Raw genomic sequence first — 25,519 nt, 5'->3', positions numbered from 1 at the left:
CCTGCATGCCACATGTAGTCATTTCACAGAAAAGCACAGTTGTCGCAACATGTCTTCAGACTCATCTTAGCCTCTTGTCCTTGGATGTTAAATTAGCATCCATCAGATCTGCCCCAGCTCCGGAGAAGCTTCTGCGTGTAAGGAGAGAGAGGATGTAAGGAGGAGCTCACTAGCAAACACACTGCTTGTTAAAAATGGTCCAGGCACTACAGGCTCTTGGGAGCCAGTGTTAAATGAACTGAGCAGTAACCAGAAACTTTTAAGTGCTAACAGTTGTAATCAGGTGAATGACAAGAGAGTGTGGAAGGGGCTGTTACATGGGTGTGTGCCCTGTGGCCAGGTCAGAACTGCAAGTCACTGGTCCCCTAGTATAGCCAGTTAATTGGTCAGAGATGAAAACCATTGATACAGGCAGTTCCCCTCAGATGTCCTACCTCCTCTACCTGAGAGACACGCTACCTACAGCACCCGGCACATCTCAAGAGGATTCATCTGGGGGTGACGGGAGGGTGAAGCCATCGTTTCTTAAATAAATTTGGCTTCATCTTGCACAGAACTCAAGATGACCTCCAGGAGTTGACCTTCCACCTACACTTGGCTCTGCAGTCATCCTGCTCTCAGATGTTCCCTTCATAGGCCCTTTGCCCTGGGTGCATTGGCCTGTTAGTAGGGCCAGGAGGGATTTTATGATACATTAAAAGTATAAGAAATGCAGGGCCTCAAACAGGTTATTTGTACAGCGACATTCATTGTGGCAGCATTCACGATAGCCAAAAGGTGGAAACAACTCATGTCCTTGAGCAGACAAATGGATAAACTGGTATAGCCATACAATGGAATATTGTTTAGCCATAAAGAGAAATGAAGTTCTGATACCTGCTATGACGTGCTTAGACCTTGAAAACATACCGACTGAAATACAAAAGAACAAATATTCTATGATTCCATTTAAATATTCAGAATAAGCAAATGCCTATTTAGAAATGTCTTTTAGAAACTGGAGCCTAGTGGCACAGCGGCTAAGAGCTCAGCTGCGAAGGTCGGCAGTTTGAATCCATTAGCCACTCCTTGGAAACCCTGTGGGGCAGGTCTCTGTCCTGTAGCGTTGCTCTGAGTCTGAATTGACAGCAGTGGATTTGGTTTGGGTTTTGGTATTAGAAACTAAGCTGAAAACAAAGTGGGTTAAGGAAGGGTGGACCAGTGGATCGGGGTGGATCCCCAAAGGGAAAGCTCCCTAGCCTGGAAGGATTGCATTATGTAGTCCTGAAAAAAGCAGTGCCTGGGGGTGCAAATGGTTAACACACTCAGGTGCTAACCAAGAAGTTGGGTGTTCAGTTCACCCAGAGGCATTTTGGAAAAAAAGGCCTGGTGGGCGATCTGCTCCTGAAAAATCAGCCATTGAGAAAACCCTGTGGAGGTAAGAACGTTGACACAATGTGAAGAATGTAACCAATGTCACTAATTATTATGTCCAGAAACTGTAATGGGAGTGGGTTTTGCTGTGCTATTTTCACTGAAAAAGAAAGCCCTATGGAGCACAGTTCTACTCTGACATACACAGGTAGCTGTAAGTCGGAGTCAATGCCGCAGCAACTGGTACTAGTTTGTTTTTTTAAACACAAACTTTCACCCAGTGGGTCCCGATGTTCAGTCCCTGGGGCCACCAGGGCCTCAATGTAGGCTTACCAGCAGCAGCGGTCGTGCTGAGCTGTCCTCGTGTCCCAAGTTTCCTGCCCTGGGCTCAGTGTAAATGGAAGTCACCCCTAGAGAAGAGAGTGCGTTCCTGGCAAGGCCTGGAGGCCAAGCGAGCTCCAGGGGGGAAGAATGGTCACTTCATGATGTCGGGCCTGGTCCCCAGGTCACCCGAGCTTCCCTCACCCCTGCCAGAGGTCACCCCTTAGTGTGAATCACAGGCTGAGCGCCACCCACCTCCCTGACGAGACTTGGCCTGCATCCCAGGCTTGTGGTTTTGATTTATTTTTGGCACATGAGCCTCCGGTCATCAAGTAGCAGAGCCTGAAGACTGCAAGATCTCCCGCTCTGGCCACAAGTGTCTGCTCCGCACACGGCTCCAGGCTGTGTTGTCCTCTCTCCCCCAGGGGCTCTTTGGGATTCAAGTTCCCTCAGGGGCCTGCGAGGACCTAACGGGTGAGTAGCCAGGCCAGTGATGGACAGGTGCCAGGAGACAGGCGGGAGAGGGAGAGGTGACGGGGAGAGGACGGAAACCCCTGACCCTGAGACCCTCTTCCCCTCCCTGTGGAAGGCCAGGGATCACCGGCAAATGACAAGATGGACCTCTCCCTCTCCCGCCTGTCTCCTGGCACCTGTCCACCTCCTCTCTTGGGAGGAGGGTGTGTTTCTACAGGAAATGGGTCCCTGCAGCTGTGTTTTCCAACTCTCCGAGTTTGGGGAGGGAAGTTACGTTCCAAAAAAGAACAGGCTACCTCTTCCCATTTGGAGACCCTCTCCAAACGGGTTCTGGGAAACGCTTGGGGGTGCAGGTGGGGGCAGTGGACAGGCACAGAGTTGGCCTCAAGTCAGGCTCCAGAGCAGGGGGATGGGTTATGATAAACACCTCCCCTGTCCCGGGAGAACTGGTGCAGCCAGAGCTCACTCATGGTGGTCGTTCTGGAGCCCCTGAAGGGCATTCTGAGGTGAGTCCCAATACATCCTCTGCCCACAAAGGGCCGGGGCAAGGGAGGTCACCAGGAGAGCCCAAACAGCTTCCTCTCCAAAGGCAGGAGGGACCCGGGGCTGCCCAGGCTGGAAAGATGGTGGAGTGGGGCCACAGGAGCCCATCTAGGGGCTTAAAGCACTTGTCAGGATACGGGCTTGTTTGTGCGGCGACCCTCCGGGGCTGGGTGGGGGCTGCAGCAGGGTGGAGTGGGCCCAGAGCAGCCCTGGCGCCCGCTGCTGGCAGAGGCCGCTGTTGTTATTCTAAACCTTCTTTGGAAACCAGGCACTCAGCAACGGGGACACCAGGCTTCCTGGAACAGAACAACCAGCCTGATCCTGAGGCAGCAGGGGCACCATTTGGCTGGTCAGCAAAATGGTCCCTTGGGCAGCCAGCCCTCTAGTGGCCTGGGAGGGGCAGGTGGAAGTGGGCGAGAGGCAGCTTTGGCCCCACTGAGGGGCAACTTGCACCTGTTTTCCTACCTGCCCCCAATCCTGTCAGTAAATGGTTCTCTCCATTTCTTCTTTTTTTTTTTTTTTTATTGTGCTTTAAGTGAAAGTCGGAAACCCTGATGGCGTAGTGGTTAAGTGCTACAGCTGCTAACTAAAAGGTCAGCAGTTTGAATCCGCCAGGCGCTCCTTGGAAACTCTATGGGGTAGTTCTACTCTGCCCTATAGGGTTGCTATGAGTCGGAATCGACTCGACGGCAGTGGGTTTTAAGTGAAAGTTTACAGCTCAAGCTAGTTTTTCATACAAAAATTTATACGTTGTTAAGTGACCCTAGTTGCTATCCCTATAACGTGTCACCACACTCTTCCTTTCCACCCCAGATTTCCTATGTCCATTCAACCAGCTCCTGTACCTTATGTCTTCTCATCTCACCTCTGGACAGGAGCTGCCCATTTAGTCAGTTCTCTCCATTTCTAAGCCTTGCATCTGAGGCAAGAGTCCAGTTCCCTGGTGGCCTCCTTGTTCCTAAAGCAAGGCTGGCCGCCTTAGCCCTTCTGTGTCCAGGCCTGAGTACCAGAGCCTGCACTGCCCCAAACTGTGGCAAGCCCTGCACTGCCGATGGCTCACTGGCCACTTAGGTAGGACGAAGGGCACTCTGCCGGAGGACCCTGGACCAAGGGACACTGAACAGTGGACACACGCCTAGGGAGCAGTACCTTCTATACGCCCCCACTGGGCACAGGGGGGCAGAGGTGACCAAGCCGCCCTGAGGGAAATCACAGGCTAACGGGAGATGAGATGAACTCCTGACAAGGCTGACATGGAGCCTGGGCCCAGGACTCACCGTTCAGCCCTGTGTCCCTCAGAGCATCCGGCATGGGGCCAGGCAGACAGCAGGTGTACAGTGTCTGCCGGCCCAAGAAAGAAAGAACAAATGAACAAGTGATTCCAAATGACCCGGCGACGTGCAGAATGGCTAAGGACGGAGCAGTGGGGCCGAGGGCAGGAAGGGTGTCCCGGAAGGAGCATGTGTTCGAGGCAGAGCAGTTAGACTGTGGGAGAGATCAAAATCCAGACTGGCTGCCATCGAGTTGATTCCTACACATGGCAAACCCATGTGTATCAGAGAACTGTGCTTCACAGGGGTTTCTTTTCCTTTTTTTTTTCCTATTGATATTTTATTTTTGGTGAAAATATGCACGGGAAAACCCACTCCCATTCAAGAGTTTCTAGACATAATGATCAGTGACATTGTTTTCAATGACTGATTTTTCAGAAGGAGATTGCCAGGCCTTTCTTCAGAGACACCTCTGGGTAGGCTCGAACCTCCAACTAAAGGAACAACATATTAAGAAGATGTACTGTGAACCTTCTCAACCTTTTCACAAGTACAGAGAGTAGCCAGGACAAGCAGGGCCAGCACTGTCTTCTCAGATAGGAAGTAGCACTCTGAATTGTCCTCTGCAGTTTCTCTGTGCTTTCTAAAACCAAAAAAAGAAAAAAAAAACCCAAACCCAGTGCCGTCGAGTCGATTCCAACTCATAGCAACCCTAAAGGAAAGACTAGAACTGCCCCACAGAGTTTCCAAGGAGCACCTGGTGGATTCGAACTGCCGACCCTTTGGTTAGCAGCCGTAGCACTTAACCACTACGCCACCAGGGTTCCCAAGGGGGTAAAAATATCCCCTAAAGTCTTCCCAAAACAACTGTTCAGCTTAACTAGTAAAAAGTATCTGCCTGGAGTATTATGCTCTTTTAAGATCTATTTATATGGAATCAAATTGACAAAAGCAACTCAAAAGATAGGAAACTAGGGGGCAGTGAGTTTATACGAATGGGAGAGGAACAACTCAGGAAGGGTGAGAACGGTTGCACAACTCAAAGAATGTACTCAGTGCCACTGAACCGTACATGTAGAAACTGGTGAATTGAGGTATGTTTTGCTGTGTATATTCTCAACAAAAACAGTAACATTAAGGAAACGTATATCAAGAAGCACATGGCTGTACACTTACCACCTGGCTCCATGACTTCTCAAGTGATTTTGTATGATATATGGCTCTATATAAAAAAAAAAAAAAAAACTTTTTTTTTTTTTTTTTTTTATGAACAGTTGTAGCCGGGGCTGGGGTAAAAATGTGTTGAAGACTGAAAGATAGAAGCTTTTGAGAACCTGGGGGGATTCCTATGGGCTTACTTACTGTTTATTTTAACCTGCATTGTTTTCCCCTAATGGTTAAAAAAAAAAACCCAAGGGGGTATCGCCTGTCAGAGCTAACCTCCGGGCCTGTTCTCTGCCTTGGGACTGGCCTGGGCCACCCTGACCTGGGGAAGCAGCAGCTCCCAGGGAGAACAGGACTTCGGGGGAGCCACATGGTCACCGGGGGTCACGAGAGTTTACAGCCAGCAGGAGGAAACAGGCAAGCTCTTTGGAAAGCTCCAGGGATCAGGGTGAGGCAAGCAGAGGAGGAGGGAGGACCGTCACCCCTGGGGTGTCACCCCTGAGGCAGAAGGCATGTGAGGCCAAGTCAGCTGACTTTTCCCTCCAGGCCAGCCCTGTTTGTGGAGGCGGAGAGGAGTCAGGAATGGCTGTATCCTCCACGGAGCCCATCCCCTGGACAGGACGGCTGACGGCTTCCTTCTGTTCCCCTCACAGAGCCCGTCAGAGTTGCCCCCTGAGGAGCTGAGTATGACGCGGGACGAGGCCCTGCCAGACTCCTACTCCACACAGGGCTTCTACGAGAACTATGAGCCCAAGGAGATCCTGGGCAGGTGAGGCAACCCCGCCGCCAACCACCCTGCAAAGTTCCGGCCCAGCTCCAGCAGGCTCGGGCCCATCTCCGCCCCAAAGTGGAATCACTCAGAGAACCCCTCAGTTTGGAAGCCCTGCCCTCCAGACACAGGAAAGATGGGGGGCATAGGGGGGTAATAAGAGCCCTCTGAGGGGGCACTGGTGGTTCAGTGGCAGAATCCTCGCCTTTCATGTGGGGTACCCAGGTTCAATTCCTGGCTGGTGCACCTCATGTATAGCTACCACCTGTTCATCAGCAGAGGCTTGTGTGTTGCTATGATGTTTCCGGACTCAGACTAGGAAGGAAGGCCTGGTGATCCACTTCTGAAATCAGCCGATGAAAACACTGTGAATAACAGCAGTCCGATCCCACTGTGCATGGGGTTGCCGTGAGTCGGGGGCCCACCCGATGGCAGCCGGCGACAGCAGCGTTCCTTGACCAGAGACTGCTCCCAGCAAAGAGCTCCCAGTCGCTGCTGACACACTCACCCGCACCCAGCATGGGGTCAGGGACACGGTCAGCAGTCAGAGGGAAGGTTACAGCTTCTTGGGGAGGAGGAGCACTGCACTAAGAGTCAAGGGGCCTGACTCACCAGCTCTGGAAAATCGCCCTCTGTGCCTGTTTCTTCATTCCTGGTTAAAAGCACCAGTTGCCGTGCAGTTGATTCTGACTCACAGTAACCCCATGTATGTCAGAGTAGAACTGTGCTCCAGAAGGTTTTCAACGGCTAATCTTTTGGATGTAGATCACCAGGCCTTCTTCCAAGGCACCTCTGCGTGGACTTGAGCCTCCAACCTTTTGGTTAGCACCTAAGTGTGTTAACCACTCACGCCACCCAGAGACTCCTGCTTCATCCCGCCACTCCCAAAAGCTGACACTCAAAGGAATCATCCAGCCTGTTAATGCTGCACCTGGGTTCCAAACCGGGCAGGCTGGCCCCGCGCTGATCGGAGTTGGGGCAATGGAAATCACTGCTGTGGCCTCACCCTCTGGTCTCTGTGCCCCAGGGGCGTGAGCAGTGTTGTCAGGCGCTGCATCCATAAACCCACATGCCAGGAGTATGCCGTGAAGATCATTGACATCACCGGTGGAGGCAGCTTCAGCCCCCAGGAGGTCCAGGAACTACGAGAGGCCACGCTGAAGGAGGTGGACATCCTGCGCAAGGTCTCGGGACACCCCAACATCAGTGAGTGAGGGCGTGAAGCTCAGCAGGGGCGCTCTGCCACGACTCTGCCCCATCACCCATGGTAGCACGGCCCCACAGTGCAGCTTAACCCACCAGAGTGGCTCCTGCATGCTGAGGGCCCACCCACCCCAGCACCCTGAGGCTGGAGAGTCCTGCTCCACCCTTACTGCTGTGGGGACAGAAGGGGTTCCACGCAGCGGTGGGGAGGCAGGAATGGGGGTCTGAGGTCCTGGGCTGCCCGTTCCTCTGCTGGACATCCTTTGAGCACCATCTTGCCACCCCACCCCCAGATTTTGAAGTCAGCCCACGTCAGCCTAATTCCCTTGCCCCTGAGTGTCCGAAGTCCCTGCCTGGCCTGCTCTGCGGCCTGAGACTATCCAGCCATTTCCCTTTCAGTCCAGCTGAAGGACACTTATGAGACCAACACTTTCTTCTTCTTGGTGTTTGACCTGTAAGTACCCAGCCCTGGAGCCAGCCACATCCTGGGGCCCACCAGAGAACCTCCGAGCATGGTCCCCCACCCAGTGCTTTCCAAAATCCATGCTTTCCAGAAACCCTCCACTGCGGACACCAGATAGGACAGAGAACACTTTAGGCAGATCAGCCCAGGGTCAGGCTGCCCAGTTTGGAACCTGGGTCCACCATTTACAAACTGGAATGATTCCTCTGAATATCAGTTTTCTCATCTGTATTACGGGGGCAATAATAGGACTGACCACAGGGGCTATTGTGAGGTTTAAGTTTGATATTATATGTAAAAAGCTTGGTACAGTGACTGGTACGTGGAAAACGCTAAGGGTCATTTACAATGACAAGGCATGAAGCATTGGTTGTTCAGTGGCAGAATTCTCACCCTCCCTGTCAGAGACCCGAGTTCGATTCCTGGCCGTCGTACCTCGTGTGCAGACACCAACATCCATCAGTGGAGGTCTGTGTGTTGCTATGACGCTGAACAGGTTTCAGTGGCGCTTCCAGACTAAGACAGACTAGGAAAAAAGACCTGGCAATCTACTTCCAAAAATCAGCCAACAAAAATCCTATGGGTCACAATGGTCTGATCTACAACTGATCATGGGGACAGCACAGGACAGGGCAGCATTTTGTTACACTGTGCATGGGGTCGCCATGTGTCAGGGCCAAGTCAACAGCAGCTGACAATGACAATAACGATGGTGGATCATTCAGTAATTATTCTAGGGACTGATGATACAGCAATGAACAAGACAGACAACGCCCCTGACTTCCTGTCGTCATTTCACTGAAAGTGAACTGACAACAAACAAGCTGTAGTATCTCTACATACTGTGCCCATGTACAGAAAGCAGAACAAGGCCAGAGTGACAGGAGCCACTTTAGATGGAGTGGTCCGAAGGCGCTCCAGGGAGGTGACCTGAGCAGAACATGAAGTGAGGCGGGATCAGAGCAAAGAGCCTCCAGGTGGAGGGAAGAGCCATGCCCTGGGCTTACACGTTCCATGACTGGCAAGGCAGCCCGGGTGTGGGAGTGGAGGGCTTGTGGTGAGTGGTAGGACGCCAGGTTGATTAGTTCCAAAGACCAGGTTCTGTGGGACACGTCAGTCATGAGACTGTGGGAGCCCACTGGAAGGCCAAGGACAGGAAGGAGCTAGGATCTGACGTACATGTGGAAAGGCTCACGCTGACTGGGGAGGCCAGAGTGGGCAGAGGGAGGCCACTGGTGTCCAACTGGGAAACAGGCTACTGCTCAGATAGGGTCTCAGGCCAGGGAGGGGGGTGGAGGTTGCATTTAGGGTGAGGTTCAAAGATGATGCTGACATCGTCACCATCAGCAACCCCTGCTTCTGCACCAACAGTGCTGGTGCAACGGGGTCCGTCCTGTCTCGGGACAGCCTGTTTTCTCAAGAAAGGAACAGGGATACCAACCACTCTGCCCAGCTGGCCAGGTTCCAAACATCAAATGAAAACAACATAACTATACCCACACTTAGAAAAGGTGCCCAGTTGAGGGAACGCTCCAGCCCCCGGTTCCCTCCGCTCCACTGTGTCCTTGCTACAGAACCCGAATCCCTGGTGTAGGGATGTCTTGATTTCTCCACACGTAACAGCTTGCGCTCAGCTGCTAACCTAAAGGTTGTCGGTTCAAACCCACCCAGTCGTGCTGTGGAAGACAGGCCTGGCAATCTGCTTCCGTGAAGATTACAGCCAAGAAAACCCTATGGAACAGTTCCACTCTGTAACACATGGGGTCACCATGAGTCAGAATTGACTTGACAGCAACTCACACACAGCAATTAATTTAGGGGCTGGTTTTACTTGAGAAAATCACTCAAGTAGGTTTTGTATTGTAATATTTCAAATTCTAGCTCTACGGAATACGTGGAAGATTTTTTATTTTTACTTTAAGACACAATTTAACTTTGCATGTGTGTGCAATTAAACTGTCAGTTCCAAGAAATGCAGGAGCTTGCTCACGTGCCCGTATTCACAGGTAAATCTTTATCCTGCTGCCGCTACCAGCAAGTTCTTCTGGTGTTGTTGTGTAGCATCGAGTCCATTCCGACTCATAGTGACCCTATATGATAAAGTAGAAATGCCCCATCGGGTTTCCTAGACTGTAATCATTACGGGAGCAGATTACCAGGTCTTTTCTCTCATGCAGGTGCTGGGTTCGAACCAGCGACCTTTTGGTTACAGCAGCTGAGCGTTTAACCATTTTCCCCCTTTTGTCCTAGGAACTCCACTTCTTTCCCAGGGGTGGGGGGTGGGAGAGCACAGGATGTACCCTTCCCTGTTTAACCAAGAAAGACGTTCCTAGGACCTGACCACAGCCACTGTCCCAACTCTGCTCTGTGGACTGTCCTGTGCAGGCAGGTGGCCCTGGGGCCAGCTCAAATGTCTCTAACCTTTGGAAGTGTTACTTGGGGAACCTATTTTTAATGCTGCCCCAGAAGCCCTCCAGGGTAAAACTAGACTGCTGTACCAAGACCTCTCTCTGCATCATCCCAAGAGGTAAGGAGACTGAACCGCAATTCTTACCCCTACCTAGAGTAGCAACCTCTCCTCTGACGCTGAATGCTGGGACCTTCCACTTGTTCCCTGGGGCAATCAGGAGACGCCTCTCCTTCTGCCCTGGGAGAACACCCCAGCCCCAGCCACGATTTTGGCCTCGAGAGATTCCAGTACATGACGTCACTCCCAGATGGTGGGACCCCTCCCCGGTGCACAGCCTGCCTCCCAGCCTCCCTTCCTGTCTTCCAAGCTTCCCAGACAACCTGCCGGTTCCCTTCCCTGGGTCCTCATCCCAGGCCTGGGTCCTGGGAGCAGCCCACTTTGCCTCTGGGGTATTGTGGGAGCAGTCTCTGAGGACTGGGTAAGGAGGGGGGTGGTCTTGGGGCCAATCCAGCTACACATCCTTCATCCCCACAGGATGAAGCGAGGGGAGCTCTTTGACTATCTCACCGAGAAAGTGACCCTGAGCGAGAAGGAAACCAGGTGAGTGTGCATCCAGCCCTCGCTCTCCTCCTGCCCTTTGGAGCCCGAGTGCTGCAAGCACGGAGACACAGGGCATGCCTGTTGGGCTGGGGACCTGTGCCGCTGCCTTTTGTGGCCTCCCTTGCTCCTTGGCACAGTTGTCAGGGCCCCAGCCTGTCCAGGATTCCCCCTCACTCACAGTTGAGCCGGGCGGGTACTTGAGTCCTCCCGCCTGCTGTCACCCTCACTCACAGTTGGGCTCGGCGGGACTTGGGTCCTTACCTGCTGTCAGCATCACCTGTGTGTCCTACCCAGGAAGATCATGCGGGCCCTGCTGGAGGTGATCTGCACCCTGCATAAGCTCAACATCGTGCACCGGGACCTGAAGCCCGAGAACATCCTCTTGGACGACAACATGAACATCAAGCTGACAGACTTTGGCTTCTCCTGCCAGCTGGAGCCGGGAGAGAGGCTGCGAGGTCTGAGAATGGTGCGGGGCCCGTGCCAGGCTTGGGGCTCCCTCAGCTCTCCCAGGAGCAGAATTTGCCTGGGTTTCTCCCAACTCTTCTTCTGCATTAGGCCAGTCCCCTCTCACAGCCCCAGTGCCAGGCCAGGAAGGCAGCAAGTGACCAGGGAACAATGGTTCCCAAGCTGGTGGCCCCTGAGGCCCCTGTCCTTGGCCCACGGTTAGGCAAGCCCTGGTCTCAGCACCATTTCTACCCCCCCTTCATTGTTCCTCTGGACCTACCTCGTCCACATCCTGCCTGCTGACCCACCCTGGCGGCAACTGTGCCTGCAGAGATCTGTGGGACCCCCAGCTACCTGGCCCCCGAGATCATCGAGTGCTCCATGAACGACAACCACCCGGGCTATGGGAAGGAGGTGGACATGTGAGTGTCTGGGGGAGCCCACCGTGCTGGGCACTGGGTGGCAGCTGCCCCCCATGCTAGGTGACAGCCCCTCGTGCCCCAGCTGGAACAGCTGCCCCCCACGCTAGGTGACGGCCCCTCGTGCCCCAGGTGGAGCAGCTCCCCCCGACGCTAGGTGACGACCCTCGTGCCCCAGGTGGAGCAGCTGCCCCCCCACGCTAGGTGACGGCCCCTCGTGCCCCAGGTGGAGCAGCTGCCCCCCACGCTAGGTGATGGCCCCTCGTGCCCCAGGTGGAGCAGCTGCCCCCCACGCCAAGTGACGGCCCCTCGTGCCCCAGGTGGAGCACCGGCGTCATCATGTACACCCTGCTGGCCGGCTCCCCGCCCTTCTGGCACCGGAAGCAGATGCTGATGCTGAGGATGATTATGAGCGGCAGCTACCAGTTTGGCTCGCCTGAATGGGACGACCACTCCGACACCGTCAAAGACCTGGTGAGGGGCTTCCGGGCTCGGGGAGGGCGCGCCCTCTGCCACGCTGGAGAGCCCGTCTCACTGTTCTCTGTTCCCCTCCCTTGTCCTCAGATTTCCCGCTTCTTGGTGGTGAGCCCCCAAGGCCGCTGCACAGTCGAAGAGGCCTTGGCACACCCCTTCTTCCAGCAGTACGTGGTGGAAGAAGTGCGTCACTTCAGCCCCCGGGGAAAGTTCAAGGTACGCGGGCCAGGCAGCTGCTGCTGGCTCCTGAGGAAGGCCTCCCCTTCCCAGGGCTGCTCCTTACGCTCAGCCAGGGTTTCTGGGGCACCCGGCCCCCCCTCGCACCCACCCAGCTTTCTTCTGACTTCACAGGACACAGGGGTGGGCACCGTGGCTCCCCTCTGTCAGATGCTGGGGGGTGGGGACGGGGGCCACGTGGGCTCCACAGCACACTAACCCAGGACCTCCAGCACCGGAGGACGCTGGCAGCTGGGGTCTCAGCCACGGCCCCTGCAGGTGATCATGCTGACAGTGCTGGCCTCAGCCTTCTCAGGTGATCACGCTGAGGGTGCTGGCCTCGGCCCCTGCAGGTGATCACGCTGACGGACGGTGCTGGCCTTGGTCCCCGCAGGTGATCGCACTGACGGTGCTGGCCTTGGCCCCCACAGGTGTTCACGCTGACAGTGCTGGCCTCGGCCCCTGTAGGTGATTGCGCTGACGGTGCTGGCCTTGGCCCCCGCAGGTGATCGCGCTGACGGTGCTGGCCTCGGTGCGGATCTACTACCAGTACCGCCGCGTCAAACCTGTGACTCGGGAAATCGTGCTCCGCGACCCATATGCACTGCGGCCGCTGCGCCGCCTCATTGATGCCTGCGCCTTCCGCATGTACGGCCACTGGGTGAAGAAGGGGCAGCAGCAGAACCGCGCTGCGCTCTTTGAGAACACCCCCAAGGCCGTGCTGCTCTCCCTGGTGGAGGACTACTGAGGGGCACCGGGGCAGTGGGGGCAGCGGCACAGGGGCCCCCAAAGTTGGGGCTCCCTGCCCCCTAGAAGCCTCTGCACGGGGGTGGGGAGCAGCGTGCTCCCAGCACACAGACAGACGCAGGCTGGGCCAGGCCCGGGGTTGGGAGGGGCCGCCCGCTTCCCCACCTCCCAGCTGGGCCAAGTTCTGTTTCTGGGAGGCCTTCTGCCCTTGGGGTCCCAGTGGGGAAGATAAAAGAGAACAGTCTGAGACATACAGTCAGGGCAGTTTACTGACCTCACCGTGTGCAGTGGTACCATGGGAGCAGGTTACTCTCCAGTCACATGGCTTCAGAGGCCATAGAAGTGCTCACGCCATCAACACTAGACGGGAGGCTTCTGGTTTGTCTTTCTGAAGTGTTACTGACTTCCTGACGCCTATATGCTCCCCAGCACCCACGGTCTTCCGACGGGCATTATGTTTTACTGCACTTTACATAACAGATAAGTTTAGTCCCTTCAGAGGAGCATGAAACAAGGGATGAGGCAAAGAAAGGAAGCATTTTCCTCCTAAAGCTGTTTGCTGGGAAAACAAAGAGAACCTGGAGAATTCGTCCTTGAGGAAACTCTGTCGGATCCCTGAGCCAGATACTTAGGGAAAGGGGAGAGAACAGATTTAGAAGGTTTAAACTACCATTCAAGCACTTGGCTCCAACCGTTCCAGTACTGGCCCGACTGGTAGATACTTCTATGAGCAACACCCAGCTCCCAGCCACCACCACTGAGTTGGGCCTCTTCAGGATCAGGGCCCCCTCCAGCCTGGTGAGAGACTCCTGCCACCACGGGATGGGGGAGGGGAAGGAGACTGTTGGTGAAGCTGAAGTTGCAGTGTCCTCTGTTGAGGCCTGGCTGGGATGGTACGGGGCCCATGGGAAACCTTTCTCCTTGTCTGCAAAGTGCTCACAGCTCCCCACGCGGGCGGCCTGCACTGGAAGCACAGCGGAAGCCTAGGTTGTCTGAGGCTGAATCTGGGGTGTTGCCCATCCTGCCACCAGAGAGGGGGAGAGAGGATGGATATTTGTTGAGAAAGGAGCCTGGGCCTGACCCAGCTTCCTTTCCCAAACCCCCAAGGCCTGCTGTGGCCAGCATGCCTCAGGACTGGGGTGGCCCTGGTGTGAGGGTGGCCCCGGCGTGAGGGTGGCCCCGGCCCTGAGCACCTGCCACTCCTGGGGGAAAAGGGCTGAGGGGAGAGAGGGGGCCTGGGACAGGTTGGAGGAGGGTGAGAGTGGTCCTAAGAGACTGCAGTGGAGGCAGGAAAGACCACGACAATAACTTCTACTGTGAGTAACGCAGAATAACTTAGTCTAAAAACTACCACAGAAAACTGCCACAGCACTAATGCATGCGTTGTACTTTTCAAATAACTTGTACACTTATTTTTTCATATGCCATTTCCCAACTGCTCTGGAAGACAGGACTGTCCCTCATTTTGCAGACCCAGAATCAGAGATTAAGAGAGATTTCGGTGTCTTGCTTTCAGCCAACTGCTGATTCAGTGGCAGAATGGAATCAGTGGGAAACCCAGTTTCCGGGCCTCTAGGCCAGTACTTTCTTACGGAAAAGGAGGCGAGGAAAAGCCAGGGGCCTACACGTCACAGGGACTTCTGTGACCCTGACACCCTGAGGACCACCAGACAAGTGGGCTCTCTGCAGTCCTGCTGGGATCCAGGGTGGAGAGAGTTGCAGAGAAAGCGACTGGATTAGCTCTATTGGCGAACAAAGTAGAAAGCATTTGAGAGGGCAGTCTGGAGACTGGGGCCCAGCCATGCGGTTCCACCACCCCTCAGAAATGAGCAGGTCCCAGGGCCTCTGGGAGCCCACTGTTCCTTGTTTGTAAAACTAAGTGGTTTAGAAAATAGCTTTTCCTGCGCCCACCAGTGTGAAGAGTCCATGACCACTGGCTGACCTCTGGATGTGGCCTTTCCAAAGCCCTCTCTGCCCACCTCACTTTGAGGACAAGACGAGAAACCCACACAACGAAGGTGAGGGACACACAAAGCCCCCTTGGTGAAAACACTGAGAGCCAGCAGGAAACTGTCAATGCCCTTGGGCCCTTTTACTCGTCACAGAAATACAAACACCAGCTCCAGCACCTACCTGCTTGGGAGCCCAGGACCCAGACTCTTCCCTCCAGGCCTCAGGCCCCCCACCACTGCACTATGGTTCCAGGGCCCCTCACCTGGTGGTGACTCGGGCACGGTGATTGGCAGAGCCGTCGGCCGTGTCAATCCAGGATGCCCCCCGAAGGACGCGCATGTCCTGGCTGGCAGGCTGGTACGGTGATGCTGTCCACTCCCACACGTTGCCCATGAGGTCGTAGAGCCCTGCAGCCCAGCAGGCGGGGGGGTCACAGGCAGGGGAGACCAGACCCACCCTCCTACCCATCACAGGCCCAGGGTAGCAGTGGGGCTGGCTGTTTCCCTCCACCTCGTCTGTCAGGCTGAGTGATTCCCACCAACCAATCTGGGAAGGCTGACAACCCAATGAGACATCTTACCGTAGTTATTCTGTGGGGGGAAAGCGTTCACTGGGGAGACCCCATGGAAGCCATCCTCAGCCCTGTCACCTTTGGGAAACTTCCCCTGTAGGAAAAAATTCGGGTTAAAAGACACACCATCCTGTCCCAAGGCAAGTTCCTTCCTGCCCAGAGGAATACCAAGGTCATCATACTGTCATCTGGGATGGGGGAAAGGGCACCTGCCCAGAGGAATACCAAGGTCATCTTACTGTGTCATCTGGGATGGGGGAAAGGGCTTCCTACCCAGAGGAATACCAAAGTCATCTTATTGTGTCATCTGGGTTAGGGGAAAGGGCGTCCTGCCCAGAGGAGTACCAAGGTCATCTTACTGTGTCATCTGGGATGGGGGAAAGGGCGTCCTGAACAGAGGAGTACCAAGGTCATCTTACTGTGTCATCTGGGATTGGGGAAAGGGCGTCTTGCCCAGAGGAATACCAAGGTCACCTTACTGTGCCATCTGGGATAGGGGAAAGGGCATGGAAACAGTGGCCTGAGGCCCTACTCCAAGCTCCCCAATCAGTGTCATGCCCTCCACCATGACCACTTGGCTGGGGCAGGAAGTTTGTGGTTGCCCCACTGTCCATGTCAAGCCCATCCCACTCCTGTTCTCCCTACAATCAGCGACTTTCTCCCATTGTCTTGAGCCCTACATGCTAAGGCGCTCCAAGTAGAAAGCTCCCTTCTTCCTGTTCCTGCTGCCCTCTGAGTGCCAAGCCCACCCGCGCCCACCTCCTCAGGAACTTCCACATCCTCCTGCGCTCTCTTTGTGCCGTCGGACTTTCCCCTCTGCCGCCACCGATGTGCTGAACTCGCCCTCAGCAGACCTGACTCTGCCCCCACTTGAGCTACAGCCCCACTCCTCCCACTCTTCACCACCACACTTCTTGGAAAGGAGCCTATACTTGCTGACGAATTTGTTCAACTTGTTCCTTAGTATTGACGTTGGGTGCTAACTGCCATCATTCTCAAGGCTGCTCTTACGTAGGGGAGTTGAAGCGTTTATAATTCACTCAGCACCCACTGTTTGCTGGATTCTATGCTGTGTCTGTTACTTTTACCTCTTTCAATTTAATCCTCATGACCCTGTGAGGCAGGTATTTTTCTCCATTTACAACAAACAAAACTAACATCTCTGGAACTACTGTCCTGAGTAGTTAAACCTTTAAACCTTAAACCGAAAATATTCCCTGAGGTCTTCTTACAACCAAACAAGAGATTAGCTTGACTAGTTAAAAAAAAAAGATCTGCTTTGAGCATATGCTCTTTTAAGAACTATCAATAGGGAATCAAATTGATGAAAGATTAGATAGGAACCTTAGGAGGCAGTGAATTTATGTTAACGAGGGAGGAATGACTCAGAAAAGGAGGCTGAGAACGGTTGCACAACTGGAAAGATGTAATCAACGTTGCTAAGTTGTGCATGTAGAAATGGTTGAACTGGTGTACATTTTGCTGTGCATATTCTCAACAAAAACAAAATAAATTCTAGGGAAAAAAAAACCCACTGGAATGCAAACAGAAACCTCCTGTACACCAGTGTTCACTGCAGCACTATTCACAATAGCCAAAAAGTGGAAACAAGAGAAATGTCCATCAACGAATAAATGGATAAACAAAATGGAGCACATACATACAATGGACTACTACTCAGTCATGAAGAGAAATGAAATCCTGATAACATCACACGGAAGAACCTTGAAAACATTATGCTGAGGGAAGTCAGTCAGTCACAACAGGAGGTAAACTGTGTGACCTCACTTACATAAACTAGGCAAATGCATCAAGACTAAAGCTTATCAGTGGTGGCCAAGGGTGGGAAGGAGGAGGAAAGAGAGAGTCATTGCTTAGGGGACACTGAGCTTGTTAATGGCAGTGGAATAATTTGGAAAGGGCTAGTGTGATGGTCGAACAACGTGAGTGTAATCGATACCACTGAGTTGCACACGTAAAAACTATTGAACTGGCAAATGCTCTGTTATATATATTTTCACCACAATGAAACGTAACAAAACACCTCTGTCGGCCCCCATTGCCTTCAGGGTAAAATCTCAAACACCTAGTCCTTCACAAGGTGGCCCCAACCCACTCCCTACTTCATCTTCTCCAACCCGTTTCCCTCCACGCCAGCCTCTCTGCAGTGCCAGAACACGGTGTTTTCTCTGCTTGGAGTGCCTTTTCCTCAATTATTTCCCATGGCAAACTCCTATTCAATCAGCTCAAATGTCACCTTCTCTGTGAAGTCCGGCCCAGCACCCTCAGGCTGTGATTTGCTCCTGAGCTACACTGTCCTCTGCCTTTACCAGCCATCAGCTCCGCAGGAACACCAATCCCTCTAAATGCCAGCCTGACACCATGCTAGTCTATGACAAGTCTCAAGCCGTGTTTGGTAAAAGGGTAGGAGCAAGGGACACAGGTCTTACCTGCCACAGGTTGGTGCGGTTTGGCTGGAACCGGTTCCCCCAGGGGTAAACCTGACCTGCAAGGAGAGCAGGAGACAGTGGAGGAGGGAAAGGTGAAGACTGGGAAGGAAGAAGAGGGATAGAAAGAGTGAGGAAACCAAAAGGAAGAGTGAGATTATGTACCTGTACTTCCATGTCCACCCCCTCCACCTGCTGTCCCTCCACACCCGTCCCCTCCACGCAGCATCTCTGGTCCCCTGACTATGCTCCAGGGCAGTGCAATTCTAAACGTGGCTCTTGGACCAGTACCAGCCTGTAAGCTATTTCTTTCTGGTCCTCAGTGAGATCAGTACAGAAATGGATAACAAGCATGAGGAACTTGTTAACTGAACCTTGACTGGATAAATGAGCAAGCAAGAAGCACCCTCATTTGTCATATTAAAGACTTCGCCTATCGATATGCCTGTGTTCACCCAGAGTGTGTAGAGGCATTTAACAGGAGAATTGCTATTTTGCTCATAAATTTTGTTTAGTTAAAAAAAAGCCAGTTGCTGTCAAGTTGATTCCAACCCACAGGGACCTCATGTGTGTCAGAGTAGAACTGTCCTCCACAGGGTTTTCAGTGGCTGATTTTCCGGAAGTAGATCACGAAGCCTTTCTTTTGAGGTGCCCCTGGGTGGACTCCAACCTCCAACCTTTCGGTTAGCCACTGAGTGTGTTAATCACTTGCACCACCCAGGAACTCCAAAATCAGCTGCCACCAAGTCGACTTCAACTCACGGCAACCGCCATGTGGGTCACCGGTAGAACTGTGCTCCACAGGCTTTTCAATTGATGATTTTTATGACAAAAAGTTACAGCAACTAGCAATTTGCTACATTAACCACCTACATACCTAGGGAAAATGTGTGGTTTTGGCAATTCTTTTCTTGTTCTCTATGCTGTTATTCCAGCTACGTTTAATGAAATGTCATTTGTATCTGTGGAATCTCCACCAATAAAAATGGGGCCTGTCTGCATTCTGTTTGGTTTTCCATTCCATTTTCCAGTTATTAATCTGTATGGAATATTACATAAGTATTAACCTGAGATAGGTAAGAAATGAAGAAATTTCTTCACCACAGGCAGTTTACACAGCACCGTTGTAGGGAGCAGCGGCCTCCCCCCCTTTGGAGCCGCCCACTGCACAGCAGGAAGGGGAGAAAAACAAAGGGAAATCGCCTGGGCGCGTGTATACCCTTCAGGCCCCCTCGGGCGGCAAACTCCCACTCCTCCTCAGTGGGCAGTCGTTTCCCCCGCCAAGCACAGTAGGCACGGGCATCGTTCCAGCTCACGTGTAACACCGGGAGCTCCAGTCTTTCTCGGATGCCAGAGCCGGGACCTGCAGGCTGATAGCCGGGGTGAAGTGAGACATGCTTCTGGGGTCATGGAAGTTTGAGGAAGGCTAGGCTTAGATGCCTAGTTCAGCATTTACCACTAGAGGGAGCAAGAGAGTCTGAAGAGAGAGCCTGTGAGAGAGGAGAGGCCTGGGGCCAGGAAGAGACTATACCTGAGTACTAATGAAAAAACGGAATGGGGGCCAAAGGATTAAGGCAGAGAAAACAGAATTGCTTGGCTAGTCACCTGAAATCTGCACCCCCATCATCCTTTTCAACTCAGTAGTGCTAGTGTCAGGACTTCGAACCAGCTTCAACCTGTTCAGTCATGGCCAATGGAGTGAAATTGGAACAGACTCAAATTTTTAAAATTTGGGTGAAGCAGAACAGTAAGTGAAATGGGAAAACTTATGGGAGGAAACCCTGGAATGGGAGACTGGGAAGAGGCACAGTGAGCCCTTTCGCAAGCCTGACGTAGGAGGCTGGATTACTGCCAGGGCTGTGGAGAGTGACATACATTCAAAGCAGCGTGGGCAGCTGCTATCTTTGAGCGGGGCACTGCTGTTTCCAACTCTGTCAAGAGATTTGGTTGCTATGTAACGCACACATTGCCCTTGTACTCTAAAAGGGAGATTAAGTTTTAAGCAAGGCTTTGATCTGTGATTTTTCCCAGTCCGCTTCACCCACATTTTAAAAACTTGGGTCCTTTTGGGTTTTGCTTCATCAGCCAAGATGGAACCGGGCAGAACTGGTCTGAAGACCTGCCTAGTGGGCAAAGGGTCTAGGGAAGTCAGTTAGCATCAACGAAGGTAGAAAATGAGGTACAAAAACCAACTCTTACCTGCCTCCAAAACGCCTTTTCCACCGGAAGCCACCAGAGGAGGGACTGCAAAAGAGAAGTCTGAATGTAAGAGGCTCTGTGCCAGCAAGGCCACCTTCCTAACAGAAGACAGGAGGCAGAACAGAGGCTTCAGGCTGAAACTCAGCTGGTCCACATGAGGCTGTGTGGAAAACTTTAAAGAATGACATCTCACCACCTTATTAGAGGGAGGCTTGTCAAGATGATCTCTTGCCAGTTCTTCTGAACCCTGTATGATCTGATTTTTATGAGATGCTCTCTCCAGGCAGCAGCTGGCCCAGGATTAATTTCCCAGGAGTGCGTGTTCATTTGACTCTTCTTCTGAGGTGGGTTTCTCTAGCTTCCTCCCAGCCTCTAGCTCTCGGGGCTACAGCCCCAGTGAGCCCGTATCCCACAGGATTCTCTGTCCAGGTCCCACTCCCACCCACACAGCAGCAAGCCCAAATTCTCTCACCTTCATTTGATGGGTTGCTTTTTTTCTCAGCTCATCTGAGACAAAGTCTTCAAAGACAAAGCTCCACCCAAATGACTCAGCCTCTGTTCGGTACTTGTTTGCCCTGACAAACTCCCTGTGAAGAGAGATTTCACCTGGTTCAGCTGACAGGGTCACTGTCCCCCTCCCACTCCTGAAAACCTAATATATTCTTGTCCTGTAAGTTACACGTCCAAGTTGTCGCGAGCTCCGTGGAATTAATCTGAAAGCCTGAGCAAGAGATTGTCTTTTAAATTAAGATGTACTTCACAAGTATATAATCAATGTTATTGAGCTGTTCATGCAGAAACTATGAAAGGATGTATTTTTGATTGTGCATATTGCCGCAAAAATAATTAAAAAGAAATTTTTTTAGTGGTTTTCCCAGGGTTTATAATATAGAACTTTTATTTATCACAGTTTATTTTTAAAATATTACATTACTTCAAAACAGTGTGAAAACCTTACAACGGTATACTTCCAATTTCTTCCTCCCATATCTTGTGCCGTAACTGTACGTTTTATTTTCATGTGTTATAAACCTCACAGTACAATGTTACAAATTTATATTTAGTCAACTATGTTTTACAGCAATAAAAAATAATTTTTTTGTTTACCTTAAAAACAAAGACGTAATTCACATACAGTAAAATTAACTTTTTAGTGTACAGTTCTACGAGTTTTAACAAAGCACAGTCACTACCACAATCAAGATACAGAAGCATTCTGTCACCTCAGAAGCTCCCTGCTCCTGACAGACTTTTCTGCCCTTATAGTTTTGCCTTTTCCAGAATACCATATACATTGAACCATACAATATGTAGCCTTTTGAAACTGGCTACTTTCCCTCAGCATAATGATTCAAGGTTCATCCATGTTGTTCCCTGTATCAGTAGTCTGTACCTCTTTACTGCTGTGTTGTATTCCATCATAAAAAGGTACCACAGTTTGTGTATACATTCACCAGTTGAAGGACCCTGGGTTATCTCCAGTTTGGGGAGATTATGAATAAAGCTCCTGAGCAGGAGACTTCAAGGTAGGGAATGGGCCTCTTTCTGAAAGGTCTTCACCACATATCTGTCTCACAACAATCACGGGAGGCAGGCAGAACGGGTGTTATTATCTCCATCTAATGGATGAAAGACACAATCTAAAGAGAATGACTTACTAAGATTTTAGAATGGATTTTCATATAGTCTGGTACCATTTAGTAGATTTCAGCAAGCAGAATGCCTGGGTAAGACAGGTTGTCCTTGGGCTAATAGTAGTCTGACTGAGAAATTCTGTTTGTTCCAGCCCTCTGAGATGAGAAGATGCTGTTTACCCATCAAAGGGGCTTTGAGAATGAAGGAGGTAACAACAGTTATTTACCAAACCCAGAGCATCTGAACAGTCTGAGAATCTTTCACCAGAGCAGCAGAAAGAAATCATGGAATTCTAAGCAAAGTTCAGGGGCTCAATGGAGGTAACATTATACGGCCACCACATAATAGGTCATAATTTGAAATGTAAAACAGTGTGTATTCTTCATCTATCTAGCTAGCTGCTTCTGGTTGTCATCATATGATGGTACAAGCCTGCTCAGAAGTAATTTCCCCTCCAATTTTAATAACTTTCCTTCTTAAAAATGCTTTTTGAAAGCATATATAAGACTACACATTGCACTGTAAAAAAAAAAAAAAACACAGATAAAAGAAAAAAATGAAAAGCATCTATTATTTAAAAAAAAAAAAGCATACCAACTACAAAAACACATCTTTCCAGATTACTTTTTTCTGTATATACATTCTCTCTATATACTAATTTAAACAGGATCGTAACTTCTTTGTTGTTTTGAAGCCTTCTTTTTTTTTTTTGCTTAACATAACTCTTCAACAATAGAATTTTTTTTTTTTGGACAAAGAATGGCTTTGTTTATTCACAAAAGGGGAGAAAATAAGAGAATTAACACTTGCTGAATAACTACTATATAGTAGACACTGTTGGCATTTTATGCATATTATCTTTTTTTCCTTAATAGATTTTATTATGCCAGTTGACCTAGATGTCCCCTGAAACCATGGTCCCCAAGCCCCCGCTCCTGCTACACTGGCCTTTGAAGCATTCGGTTTATTCAGGAAACTTCTTTGCTTTTGGTTTAGTCCAGTTGTGCTAACCTCTCCTGTATTGTATTTTCTTTCCCTTCTCCTAAAGTAGTTCTTGTCTACTGATTACTGAATACTCCCTCCCTCCCTCCCTCCCGACTCTTGTAACCATCGAAGAGTATTTTCTTCTCTCAACAACAGAATTCTGAATGGGTGCTAAGTAGTCTGTTAAAATGACCCAACATGTTCAGGTGATTCTTAAATTGCTAGATATTTACGTTGTTTACATCACCTTTATATGACCAAACGTTTTTGGACAACCTTCATTCTTTCCCTAAGACAAATCCCTGGAGGTGGAATTAATGGATCAAAGGGCCTGAGAGCTACACCAACAAGCCCCATACTAACTTCAGTCTGTGTCCACTAAATCAAATTTTCCCTCAACTTTTTATTTTGAAAAACTTTAAGTCTACAAATGTATTGTTTTCCCACATGTGCTTTACTGTTACCTATCTATCAATCTATCTTTTTCCACCGTACCATCTGAAGCTAAATTATAGATATCTTCTGGACCATTTTTTTACTTTAGCTTCCCCAAAATAGCTGGCCTTGGGGAAACCAAAACAGCTCAGCATGGCTGAGAGCAACGGTGCTGGAACCAGAACCTCTGAAAATAATGCCATTTCTCTAAACAAATATAAAAGGAATCTCAGGGACTCCTCAGTAAGCACAGTGGTCCCTCCGGCCTGATCTCTGCTAGTATGACCCTTCTTTCAATCCCTTCCCCCTTGCAGAAGCGGTTTCTATTGAGTGTTTGACTTTTTGCCCGTATTTCTTAGTGCTGTGCCCAGTGTAGTAGAACATGCACTGGGCTAAGTGGAGGGGATGTGAGTTCCAGACCTAGCAGCTCTGTCCCTGAGCTAGTTAAACCTCTTTGGGCTTCGGATTCATCTGCAACAGGTACGTAATACTTTATTCCACAGTACTATTCCAACGATGGTATGTGTTAACAGTTAGTGTCCTGTTAGATATCAGGGATGAAGTTTAGAAAAAGCCTTTACTCCTCCTCAAAGAACATCTGATATACCTGAAGTCTTTGTTGGTGACAGGAAATATGTCGATGGCAAAGGGTTTTACTGTCACCTCCCGGACAGGCCCTTCACCATCTCTGCCATCTGGAGAATCTGTTCCCATCTGAAATCTCCCACCTGGCAGCTGGACCACGCCGGTAGTTTGTCCATTTCCTGCAGGAAAAAGGAGTCATAAGACAAGCATGCATCTAAAACAAGTGGCAACGTGTACATGAAACACTCATAATGGTATAGTAAAAAAACAAAAATGGAGGCTTAAAAATCTGGTTTTAAATCCTGATTAAATGCCACTTGATTTGCTGGATGAACTCAGGCAAATTATTTCACCTGAGTTTCAATTTCTTCATTTATAAAACGAAGGTAACATCTAACTACCTCATGGTGGTTAAATGAATTAACAGCACGACACGTGGCAGGTTTCCACCAAAAGGTAATTCCATTTCCTTACCTCTGTATTTCTCTACACCAGCTTTTATCCCAGCAAAGTAAACCTAGACGTTGTACCCTGAAACACATCTAGCTGGTTCTGTTTCTCCATCTCTTCCTCTCCACTTGTTGAATTCCTACCAATTTCTAATGATTCTCACCATTATATGCCCCAGAACAAAAGCACGGACGACATTTTGGGTGTATCCCTAGCACCTAGCACAAGTGCACACCAATCATTATTAAATAATTGAATGAGCTCCTTTACACTTGCTCTTTTGCCTCAGAGAATCATAGAATTAAAAGAATCAACCACCTCATTTACCAGGAAGAAATGAAGGCCCAGAAAGGAAAACGACTAGTTAGAGGGAGCCAAGACTACATCCAAGTCTACTTCCAGTTCAGTACTTTTTCCAACATGCCACACTTCTTCTCATGTATGAGCACGGCTTTATGGTGCTGTGGTTCCATGCAGGCATGTTTAAGTTCTGTAAGTTCCTCAAAGGCAGTCCAGGTCTTTGATGTTTCTCAGGGTGTCTTTGGCCCTCATCTCCTCTCATTTCTGACACACTCAACCTTGTTCCTTCAACAAACAAATTGCAAGGAAAAAAAAAAAAAAAAAAGACAGCCACAGGAGGACTCTCAAAAGATGAAAAAAAAGCATAACCAATACAATGTACGGACTTTATTTTCATTCTGACTTAACAACTAAGATTTTAAAATATGCATGAGATAATGGGGGAAATTTGAACCCTGACTGGATGTTTAATATGAAAAAATTCTGTGAATATTTTAAGCGGGAAAAAGGTAATTGTTCTCCAAGACTTTGTCTGGTAGCTATTCAAGCTGATTGTTTACGAGTAAAACGACATGATGCCAGGGTTCACTTCAGAACGATCCCGGGGAGGAGGTAAGGCGGAGGGACGCCGACACACTGTACTGGCCACACATAGCAAGGGTGACAAGTGGGCCATGGGTGTGCTGCGGGAGGGGAGGCTGGAGGGAGAATCGTTATGTTCTTCTTTTAGTTTTTTTATGTTCAAAAGTCTCCAAAATAAAAAAGAAAAGTGCGGTACCGCGAAGGCTGTTAACCACCTCCCCAAGCTGGCCGCCGCTCAGGGGCTCTCCGGCCGCTCCAAGCCCGGGCAAGGGACCGCGGCCTCTTTCCCCTCCAGGGCCGAGCGCCCCACGCCTTCCCGGGCGCCTCCTGGGACCAGTGGGCCCGCGGGAGGCGGCCGGGTCAGCGCACTGACCTGGCTCGAGCCACGGGACCAACAGCAGCGACAGCAGAGGCAGCGAAGAGCCCATGCTGGCACGCGACCCCGGAAGCACAACCGGCAGGTCACACAGCGGACGACCGGCACGTGGCCCCGCCCCGCACGCA

General features: G+C 50.8%; 2 protein-coding genes across 10 annotated transcripts; one reads left to right on the top strand and one right to left on the bottom strand.

Moving 5' to 3' along the window:
• Positions 1-71: 71 nt before the first annotated feature.
• PHKG1 (phosphorylase kinase catalytic subunit gamma 1) lies at positions 72-13,129 on the top strand. 7 transcript variants are annotated; one of them, XM_003416541.4, is made up of 10 exons: positions 72-2,148; positions 5,780-5,895; positions 6,923-7,101; positions 7,498-7,552; positions 10,506-10,571; positions 10,866-11,029; positions 11,350-11,440; positions 11,758-11,911; positions 12,002-12,127; positions 12,633-13,129. In XM_003416541.4, exons 2-10 carry the CDS (start codon positions 5,813-5,815, stop codon positions 12,873-12,875), a joined length of 1,161 nt encoding a protein of 386 aa, XP_003416589.1. In that variant the 5' UTR covers positions 72-2,148; positions 5,780-5,812; the 3' UTR covers positions 12,876-13,129. The 7 variants fall into 7 exon arrangements, with proteins under 7 accessions (XP_003416589.1, XP_023411747.1, XP_023411750.1 ...); XM_023555979.2 differs by having other exon boundaries at positions 11,758-12,127; XM_023555982.2 differs by having other exon boundaries at positions 5,461-5,895; positions 11,758-12,127.
• A 564-nt stretch (positions 13,130-13,693) lies between these two features.
• On the bottom strand, positions 13,694-25,482 carry SUMF2 (sulfatase modifying factor 2). Of its 3 annotated transcripts, none has more exons than XM_064296055.1 (10): positions 25,389-25,433; positions 24,452-24,718; positions 23,706-23,862; positions 20,517-20,631; positions 20,045-20,089; positions 19,065-19,215; positions 17,849-17,904; positions 15,408-15,492; positions 15,090-15,234; positions 13,694-13,895 (listed from the first exon to the last, which is right to left on the bottom strand). In XM_064296055.1, exons 3-10 carry the CDS (start codon positions 23,810-23,812, stop codon positions 13,811-13,813), a joined length of 789 nt encoding a protein of 262 aa, XP_064152125.1. In that variant the 5' UTR covers positions 23,813-23,862; positions 24,452-24,718; positions 25,389-25,433; the 3' UTR covers positions 13,694-13,810. The 3 variants fall into 3 exon arrangements, with proteins under 3 accessions (XP_064152125.1, XP_064152124.1, XP_003416674.1); XM_064296054.1 differs by having other exon boundaries at positions 24,461-24,718; positions 25,389-25,432; XM_003416626.4 differs by lacking the exon at positions 24,452-24,718 and having other exon boundaries at positions 25,389-25,482.
• Between the last annotated feature and the right edge of the window lie 37 nt (positions 25,483-25,519).

Source organism: Loxodonta africana, chromosome 12 (assembly GCF_030014295.1).
Source record: "Loxodonta africana isolate mLoxAfr1 chromosome 12, mLoxAfr1.hap2, whole genome shotgun sequence".
In the NCBI taxonomy this organism is placed as follows: Eukaryota; Metazoa; Chordata; class Mammalia; order Proboscidea; family Elephantidae; genus Loxodonta; species Loxodonta africana.
The sequence above is the reverse complement of the archived record's forward strand: the minus strand, read 5'-3'. Positions and strand labels throughout refer to the sequence as shown.

Coding starts and splice junctions, on each gene's coding strand:
- SUMF2 (XM_003416626.4), bottom strand. CDS start 25,443: ATGGGCTCTTCGCTGCCTCTGCTGTCGCTGCTGTTGGTCCCGTGGCTC. Junction 15,235..15,407: donor CCCCCCACAGAATAACTACG/GTAAGATGTCTC, acceptor GCTGGGCTGCAG/GGCTCTACGACCTCATGGGC. Junction 13,896..15,089: donor CGTGCCCGAGTCACCACCAG/GTGAGGGGCCCT, acceptor CTCTGGTGGCAG/GATGGGCAACACCCCAGATT.
- PHKG1 (XM_023555979.2), top strand. CDS start 5,813: ATGACGCGGGACGAGGCCCTGCCAGACTCCTACTCCACACAGGGCTTC. Junction 5,896..6,922: donor CCCAAGGAGATCCTGGGCAG/GTGAGGCAACCC, acceptor TCTGTGCCCCAG/GGGCGTGAGCAGTGTTGTCA. Junction 7,102..7,497: donor CTCGGGACACCCCAACATCA/GTGAGTGAGGGC, acceptor TTTCCCTTTCAG/TCCAGCTGAAGGACACTTAT.